This window comes from Petromyzon marinus, chromosome 13 (assembly GCF_048934315.1).
Source record: "Petromyzon marinus isolate PM22_M1 ecotype Great Lakes invasive population chromosome 13, UKy_Petmar_22M1.pri1.0, whole genome shotgun sequence".
NCBI lineage: Eukaryota > Metazoa > Chordata > Hyperoartia > Petromyzontiformes > Petromyzontidae > Petromyzon > Petromyzon marinus.
The window spans coordinates 13,064,667-13,074,420 of record NC_133679.1 but is presented as its reverse complement, the minus strand read 5'-3'; the positions used below and the strand labels follow the sequence as shown (position 1 = coordinate 13,074,420).

The 9,754-nt window shown below is 45.9% G+C and overlaps 1 protein-coding gene across 1 annotated transcript; it reads left to right on the top strand.

Annotated features, from left to right (window-relative positions):
• The first annotated feature begins 1,505 nt into the window (after positions 1–1,505).
• On the top strand, positions 1,506–9,629 carry LOC116942058 (procathepsin L-like). Its single transcript, XM_032953607.2, has 8 exons — positions 1,506–1,657; positions 3,568–3,721; positions 4,180–4,302; positions 4,454–4,609; positions 5,585–5,809; positions 6,088–6,256; positions 7,731–7,848; positions 9,205–9,629. Exons 2-8 carry the CDS (start codon positions 3,593–3,595, stop codon positions 9,302–9,304), a joined length of 1,020 nt encoding a protein of 339 aa, XP_032809498.1. The 5' UTR covers positions 1,506–1,657; positions 3,568–3,592; the 3' UTR covers positions 9,305–9,629.
• Positions 9,630–9,754: the final 125 nt, after the last annotated feature.

The window sequence follows — 9,754 nt, the reverse complement described above, 5'->3', positions numbered from 1 at the left end:
GTTACAGTGTAATTTCCATCCATACAGGATTCAATTTGATTGGGTCTATTCAGTACAGAATTACTCTGCAACCCGTAAATATAACCAAAAACCTACAACCCTTAGTCAATTCACTTCCAATGGTTGTAGGCCTCTCCATGTCATGATGGTCACGAGGGTTGTTTGACCATACCTCACCACGCTTGTTAGTTCAAGTTGGTGTAAGTTGAACCCAGGACAGGTTCCGATATCACTCATCATTCATCTTAGCTGTGGTGGGTATTGAACTCAGGTCTCTAAGTTTATAGTATAGTCAGCTAACCACTGTTCGACAACTCAAATCATGTTGCCCTACATCACAATAATGTTGACACCAGTGTTACCATTGTTAGGGATAATCAGAGGAGGTCGTGAGTTCGACCCTGACCTTGACGCCTGTATATTTGGAGTTTGCATGTTCTCCCCATGGTCGCGTGGATTTTTCTCCAGATCCACCGGGTTTTCCCTCAATTTTTAGAATAAACATCACGCGTTTGAAGCATGTGGCTGCTATAGCCACTTCGTTGCACTATAATTTGTGACCAGGTCGTTTCTGAAAAAGAGCATATAGCTCAGTCAGCCTTACCTGGTAAAATAAAAACAAATTGTATTGTAGTTTATATTTAGTTTATAGTTAGCTGTATCCCAGCGGACTAACTGCCACACAGTGAAGCCTCCATCATTATCCGTTTGGGGGTGTAAGAAGTCAACAGTCCTGGAGAGGCTGGTTCCAGACATGTAAATGTGGAAACTCTACCACACAAGTCATAAAGTAAGCAAATGTTTTCGTGTGTTCCAGTGATGCATTAACATGTATGGGGATGGTGTATGTATGTTTAACTTCTTTCGCACCCGTACGTAGCTAACCGTGCCATGCGAACTCAATGCAGTGCAAATTGTGGCGAGCGCTGAAAATGACTATAAAAGTTTGCTTGAACTCATTTATATTTTATGTAGTTGCCATTTTCTCCCAACTCCATCCCCATTGTGCCATCCGTGTAATGTCATGAGATAAGGCAGTCTGACACCTACCCGTTGGCTTGCAACAAAACCAGCGAAACGTCGTACAGTACCAAATTGACAAACGTGTGGATTGCTCACCAACAACAGCACACCGGTGGGCGGTTTGCTGATGAAGCAGCAATAACATTGGCACGTTTGTTCACGTGACAACTTCATCAAATCAATTATGAATCAAGTGCTGTCTTTTGCTTTGTTTGCTCCATCAATTAATGCATCTCCCGGGCATCCGTGAAACTGCTGGACATCTGTGAAGACGAGCTTTACAGCTCCCCGGACTCCTCCCCAGTATAAATTACATATTCTGAATCTCATCGATTAAACTGCAGTCCCCCTTTGCCACGCATCACGTGCGAGATGACGTAACCATCCATCCCCTCGACCTTTCACGGCCAGAACCATTCCGCATCCCCCCCCCCTTCCTCCAACGTGATCGCGGGCCAATGGGAATGCGGGGATGCGCGTGACCTCCCCCCGCCCCCACCCCCTCTTTAAGTGGGGCCGCGGAGGGGGCAGGAGCTCAGTTCGGCGCCAGCCGCCGACGTGACAGCAGAGAAAGGCCGCAGCGCGTCCGTGAGACCACACTGAGACCCGGTTAAACACACTCGTTCTCATCTCGGTAAGGGCGAAAACGCGTCTAAGTAAATGCGTTTCAATTTTATGATCGAGGTTAACGCTCGCGTAATTTGTGTGTGTCACGCGTCCTTCACGTATGCGGTGTAACGCGGTGTGTTATTTTGTTGTTTAAGCTGACGTGTCTGGAACGTTACTTGTGTTTGTTTTCGTCTTAAGCCTGCCGTTATGAATTTCCTCCTGTTTTAAATTGATGGGGGGGGGGGGGGTAATAACGAGGTTGATTCTAGTAATCACGATTTTATTTTAAATTTAAACGACCGTTCTTTTTTTTTATTTAAAGCTTTCGTGACTGCAGCGATTCATATTCTTGGTTCTTTCGGTAAAGTCACCACGTAGAAGGCCAAACAATAAAATAATAAAAATCTAAAACAATAAAATTAATCTTGTGGCTGTTGAGCGGTGGTTGTGGTGGAATGATGCCCGAGCACAAGCGATGGCTGTTTACGTGAGGGACAGAGAAGGTTGGTGGGGTGGTCCTTTGGGAACGCTGATGGGTAGGCGAACTCGTATACAGTCGAGCAGCAACCCTCTGTGTACAAACCCGGGGGAGGAGTGGTGGTGGTGGGGTTATTGGCTATTGGTGGTCGATGGTGTCGAGCATCTGGTGCGGGTGTGCGGTGCACATCAGCGCTAGGGTAGACAAAGGCGGCCGGGCGTGGTGCTGGCCACCCGACCTTCCCGTCGTGTGCCGTGGCGTGCCGGCATGGGTGCTCGCTCAACAAGCCCCACCAGTCTTGTTTAGGCGATGGTGAGGTCGTGCTGTTGTTGGAGGCGATTCTGATGATGTTTGCCGCTGGTAAGCCGATGGCGGCGGTGGTGGTGGTTGGTGTTGGTGAGATGTAATGGTAGAGGCGATGATGTGTTATGGTGGTGGTTAACAGTGTAAAGGTGATGTTGACGGTAAGTTCGTGATTGTGGAGGTGATGTTGATGATGGTGGGTTACTGGCGTTGGAAGGTGATTTTGAGATAGGATGACGGTGTTGATGGCTGTAGCAGTGATGATGATGGTGGTGGTTGGTGGCTAATGGTGTAGTAGCGACCACACCCCAAGGTCCGTTGTAAACAGATTGGTGTCCTAGCAAATAAAAGACGTGGGTCAAAACAACTTGGTGGCAATTGGGAGAACACTGCTAAGATAACGTGGTATAAGAAGAACATCAATGTTGTCGTTTATGTAACCTGCTAAGGGCTTGTTGCCGCAAGGGGCGGACTGGAAGGGTCCAATCGTTAAATGTGCTGCAGAGTTGACGCAGCCCAATCATTTGGGAGCGCCGTTGTTACAGTGGCTGCTGTTGTTGAGGGCGGAGTTGTCAAGCGTGGTGCACTCGTCCACCAAGCCCATCATCACTGCGGATTCGATAAAATGAAGTACCAATTTTGTAGGAAGTCAACGTTGGTTGTACCATGGATAGGCTAGCCGATTGCTGCCATAAGAGATGCGTGCTGCTCCGTTGTTTGGTTGTATTGGGAGACTGGTGTGACTTTAACGATTATACTAATGATGAACTTTATCAAAGAATGCAAGATTTCAGTCTCAAGACTTTTTCAGGAGTATTCTGAATTGGGATGTGTCCAATTCTATTCACGAGGTGTTTGGAATGAGGAAGGAAACTGGAGCACCCAGAGAATGCACACATAATAGAATGGCACGAAAAGCTCCACACGTAACATTGTGTTGTCAACTTGCTGTGCTGTCATGTCCTGGCCCCACCGGGTTTGAGCGTTTCCCATTTTTTTTGTGGGCCACCAATCCCATGCCCCTAGAGTACTGCTGGATTGCAGTCACGCGCCCATTTTTATTCGGACTCATAACACGAATTGTGCCGCATATGATCACGGGGGAAGGAGTTGTTGTTACAAAGTGTTCTTTTTTGTTGTTTGTCTCTCGGCAGATTTCTATTTTTAAAATCTGCCACCATGAATGTTCTCTGGAGCCTCGTGCCAGCGCTGCTGGCGGTGATGGCCTCGGCCACTCCCATCCACGACCCCATGCTGGACGAGGAGTGGGGCTCCTGGAAGGGCTTCCACCAGAAGCTCTACGAGCCGGTGCGGCGGACGCACGCAGAAGTTGGCACTCGCGGATTTGTTTGCGTGGCCGGGCGGTTTTAACTGATATGATAAATATATAATTGCAGTGATAACTTTTTAGACCCATTTTTTGTTGGTGCACTGCATGATGAAGGCTTTCCCACACTGTTTTGGTCATGGTGTGGTAGGGGTTGTTTAACCATGCTTTATATTTAGATACGATCCGCCACTGCTGTTAGCCATGGCCGGGAATGGAACTTTGGTGGCCGTACAGTGCGCAACCACTGACCCAACAGCTTCACCCAATAATGAATAACGTCCCTCCTTTATTCGTCAAAACTGAATAGGTCTCAAGACTTTTTCAGGGCGATCCTATATTGAGATGTCCATTTCCATTTTTAGTGTGTGTGTGTGTGTTTTGCACTCGCATGGTAACTTTGTGACCCTGGTGTGACGTTTTTTTTTGTGTGCTATAGAAGCAGGAGAGCTGGCGGCGTATGATCTGGGAGAAAAACCTGAATAAGATTAAGATACACAATCTTGAACACTCCCTGGGGAAGCACACTTGGCGCATGGGGATGAACCACTTTGGTGACATGGTAAAGACCTTTATCCCACGGTTTACATATACTATCAATGCACTACATGTATTAATGCGCTCTTCATTGACCTACACCTGTGGTCACGGTTGAAAGTATTGGTTTTAGTCTAGGAATCTAATAAATTCCAATTGCATTCCCGCCTGAGCAGACTAATGAAGAGTTCCGCCAGAAGATGAACGGTTACCACGGGGTACAACCGCACAAGGTCTCCAAGGGTTCCACCTTCCTGGTTCCCCAAAACTACGAGGCTCCACCCACTGTCGACTGGAGGGACAAGGGCTTGGTCACAGAAGTGAAGGACCAGGTGATATCTCCAGACATGGTTTTTGTATTCCAAATTACCTCAATCGGTGGCACGGTAGCGAAATGTTAAATACCTCGCCTGGTTTACAGGAGGTTGTCGGTTCGATCCCGACCCTGATGCCTGTATATTTGGAGTTTGCATGTCTCCCCATGGCCGTGTGGATTTTTCTCCAGGGCCGTCCGGTTTTTCCCATCCACATCTAGAAACATGCATTTAGAGTATTAGGCTGCTAGAAATTTTCACATGACATGCCATTTCGTTCAGCTATCATGTGGCCAGGTGGCTTCTGAAATAGAGCTATGTAACTCATTGGGCTTTATCTGGTAAATGAAAACATTTGTTTAGTTTTTAAAACTAGTTTTAAATTATATCAGGAAGCATAGGTAAGGAGAAATCGCACTTTCAGCATTTGTTTGGCAATCCATTTGAGGCATCTTAAACAAATGCAATATCCCATGGATCGCATTCCCTTTCACCAGGGCATAATTTCTCACCAAAACATTTCTGGGTCACTGGTACCTTTTGACTAGTAACCACTGCCATAGCAAGAGGGTTTAATGGATGTGGTATGCCGGATGCAAAAATATTACCCAGGTAACCCCGGCTGAAGTTAAAACACTGTTAACAACCCAACAATCTTCTCAAAATTAATAACTTGGTGTGCTTTTGATTTAAAGCTTTCGTAACTGCAGCGATTCATATTCTTGGTTCTTTCGGTAAAGTCACGTAGAAGGGAAACAATAAAATAATATTATTTATAAAAATAATATTATTTTATTGTTTCCATTGGTGTGCTTTGTTATTCTACTGCTGCATGAAGGCCTCTTCGAGCTGTGTTGTCAGTCATTGGAGTTTTTTGTTACAATACCTCGGCACACTGCTCAGTGGCGGTTAGTCAAGGCTCTCGGCGAAGGTGGTCGAGGAGCGGTTGAGATGACGCGATGTCGCCCCGCCCCCGCTCGCCTTGCGTGTTAGGGCGAGTGCGGCTCGTGCTGGGCGTTCAGCACGACCGGCGCTCTCGAGGGGCAGCACATGAGGAAGGTGGGCCAGCTGGTGTCGCTGAGCGAGCAGAACCTGGTGGACTGCTCGCGGGCCGAGGGCAACCAGGGCTGCGGTGGCGGCCTCATGGACCAGGCCTTCCAATACGTCAAGGACAACGGAGGCATTGACTCGGAGGCGGCCTACCCGTACACTGGCACGGTGAGCACTAGAGTCCTCGCGATTTGTGTCCCCCCCCCCCCCCCCCCCCCCCCCACCCCACCATTGCGATTCAATTACAAACATGAGAAATTTAATTGTAGAATCCATGCATTGATACACATCCTTGTAATTCTGGGCTGTGTTTTGTAATCGTGTGTATTGGGTGTTCATTGTTTGACACGTAAAGTCACTTGAAGAGGCCTGGTGTTTGCGTAATAATGCAAGGCAATATTTGACTGCAGTTTAAAAGTGTTTATTGTTCTGTTTTTGTATTTCAGGATGGAGATAAGTGCCACTACGATCCCAAGTTCAACTCTGCGAATGACACTGGATTCGTAGACGTCACCAGTGGCGATGAGAAAGCGTTGAAGATCGCCGTGGCGTCTGTCGGCCCAGTGTCCGTCGCCATTGATGCGAGCCACGAGTCCTTCCAGTTCTATCAGTCGGGTGAGCGCTCTTATCTGGAGTCTTCCGCGGGTTTTTATGTTCCTGTGTATTTGGATTTTAAAAATGAAATGTACTTTAAGATGATTGCACAACTGCGCAGGATTCGGTGAAGGGTATAACCCCCCCCCTCATCCCTCTTGATAAATGTTTTTTTACATGTCTTGAATTTTTAATGAGAAGTTAATGAAGCAGAAAAAGTAATAATTAAACAATTTCCTGCCTTAAGTAAATTTGCTGCTTAATATGACGCCCCCCCCCCACATCAAACTTTTTCTTTCATGGGGGTTTGACCATACTTCACCATCCTGGCCAGGTGAGGGTTGGTGCGGGGGGGGGGCAGGACTGTTTCCGATATTACAAGTGACGTTAGCTGTGGTCAAAAATATAATTTTGGTCACCACCGGGTTCGTAGCGCAGTTGCGCGAATCGCTGTACCCATCGCTACCCACACAGCAGTTGTAGTTATTGTTATTTCAAATTGTCCGTTATGCTTCGCTTATGGATGGTGTTGTTCTTGTGTGACCTTCGGGCGAGTCAGCGGTTTGTTGTCTTTGCGACACGAGGCAGGCGTAGTCCAAAGTTCAAAACATGTTGTGAGATTGATTTGAGTAGTGCATTGTTTTCAGAGTACTTCGACATTTGATAGCCAATTATCTTTGTTCCTTGGATTTAAGATCCATTTTTATAATAAGTTCAAGCTTGTAAAGAGTTGCAAAACATGAAATGTGTATCGTGTCTCTGATATTAAAAAAAATAACATTTTTAAGTTTATATCTTTCGTGTGAACTGGTGAGAGTGTTTTGGTTGGATTGGTGCCAAGTTTGCCACGTGCCAGCGGGTAGTTTAACATCGCTTTGCTGAGCATTGCTGAAAGGGGCCATCGAGGGGAAATCCCTTCTCGACGGGAGGAAGTTGCGGACTTTATTCGACGTGTATTCCGTTTCCTTTATAAAGAAGTGTCTTTTTAGTGCGCTTTCCGTGCAAGTCGTTCACGATAAAAAATCTAATTATTTACATAATATCGCATCTTCACTGCTGCATGAAGACCTCCCCCCACTGTCTTGTCGGTCGTGGAATTTTTTTTTTACCATTCTTCACCCTCTCCATTGCGGGTTGGTGAAATTGAGGTGGGAGGAGGGGAGATTATACAAGGCCAGTTGAGATACCACTCACCACTCGCGTTAGCCATGGCTGGGAAGGTCTGATCGTGTGGTTCATAGCGCAATAGCACTAACCACTACCCTGGCACTCTGCAGTGGAAATGATTGCCTTGTTATAAATACATTTGCTTACTGTGCGGGATGCTTAGACGTCACATGATCGTGGTGTTTGTGCAAACTGCTTGTGCTGTTCTTCATAAAGCCGTGCATGCATGTTTTTATAGTTTAATAATTTTTTACTCCTGCGGGGTAGAGTTTTACTGGTTTTTTTATTGCTTTTTAATGTTTTTTTTATATATACATATCTCTCCTAGGTGTGTACTTCGAGCCTGACTGCAGCAGCCAAGACCTGGACCATGGCGTGCTCGTGGTGGGCTATGGTGTGAAGGGGACTGGTGAAAACGGGAAGAAATACTGGATTGTGAAAAACAGGTACGCCCCATTGTTATAGTTCGTGTATCAGACTACGTACGCGTTTAACCACACCTATTGTCACGGCATTTGTATTGTTTTAATGTATCTGTCAATAAGTAGCTAATTTAATTGGCTTAATTGGTCAATAATTAGGCATGTAATTGATTCGTGCCACACCGATCTCCCACATCGATTCCATTAATTGTCTTATTTTTGTGGTCACAAAGAATGTCTTTTTTCTTCTTCATATTTAAAAGTATTCTCATTGTGTTTGTCTAATTTGAAGTTGTATTCACTAATTACCATAGGCGTAACATCATACCAGTTGCATATAATTTCCGAGAATTGCACGTAATTGGATATGCACATAAAATTTGTTGCTGCGTGTATCCTGAGTGCAATAATAATAATATTCCTGTGAACTAATGCATCCTTTAACATGTGCCTAATAAATGACCATCGAGTTTTGATGCCATGGAAAAATACCTTCCTAGTGCTAACCAGAAGTGCGTGTTTTGTATTTTTAAATTGTTTACCCATGTGAATGTATGCATATTGAACGTTTTTCACACAGGAAGTCGCCAACCGTGCTAATTTGGACATTAAACCCAAGTACAAAAAGCAATTCTAAAGAAATTCGTTTTCATCCCTAGATGTAAAGTGCATAGCTCCAGTAGCTTCCTAATATCGGAAGGAAGGGCGTTCCAGACTGCCGCAGAAGTGCATGTGAAAGTGCGCGATGCAGTGAGAGTCTTTGTTCGATGGCAATCCAAAACCTGGCGCTGCTGCGAGGATGACTGCTGCTCACGTGATGGTTTTATGCTCCTTGAGATCCGTGACATTTTGTGTAATGAGAGCGAGCTGCGTTCAGCAACTGGAAGCCAGTGCAGCTTGGCGAGCACTGGGCTCGCATGGTTTTGGATCTTGGCAGTGAAGCGATATTGCCATAAACCATGTTTAGTTAACACAACTGTCGTGTCTTCCCTGGTGTGTGCGCGCGTGTCTTCCCTCGTGTGTGTGTGTGTCTTCCCTCGTGTGTGTGTGTCTTCCCTCGTGTGTGTGTCTTCCCTGGTGTGTGCGCGCGTGTCTTCCCTCGTGTGTGTGTGTGTGCGCGTGTCTTCCCTCGTGTGTGCGTGTCTTCCCTGGTGTGTGCGCGCGCGTGTCTTCCCTCGTGTGTGCGTGTCTTCTCTCGTGTGTGTGTGTGTCTTCCCGTGTGTGTGTGTGTGTCTTCCCTCGTGTGTGTGTGTCTTCCCTGGTGTGTGCGTGTCTTCCCGTGTGTGTGCGCGCATGTCTTCCCGTGTGTGTGTGTGTGTGCGCGCATGTCTTCCCGTGTGTGTGTGTGCGCGTGTCTTCCCTCGTGTGTGTACTCTGCAGCTGGAGCCCCAAGTGGGGCGACGAGGGCTACGTGCTGATGGCGCGCAACAAGAAGAACCACTGCGGGATCGCCACAGCGGCCAGCTACCCCTTGGTTTAATGAAGCAACATCACCGCCCACTTTGGGCTCGTTTGCTTTATATTTATCCCAACTAAATAAACTTATTTTTTAGTTGCAATTTTACAATCTTTTTTTGTTTTGGTTAGGAAATATAGATCAAGTTCGTTTTAATAGTCGTGTTCAACTTTTACATTTGATTGTACATAATGTGATCTTAGTTTGACAATGGTTAACAAATTGTTATTAAACGTGAAATGTGATTTTTATTTGGCATTTCAAAGGAAATTGTATTTTTTGGGGGGCGTACATCTGTGCAATACCCGAGTGTACACTAACCTCAAACTCAATAAAGTATTGACAAAAATTTTTGGAGAGCTCTTATGCTGATTGATGTATCTGTTTTCATCCGTAACATGAATTCCACAAACATAACCCAATGTTACTGGAGGGTGGTTTATTTATTAGGAGACCTGATTTTTTACATTTTGA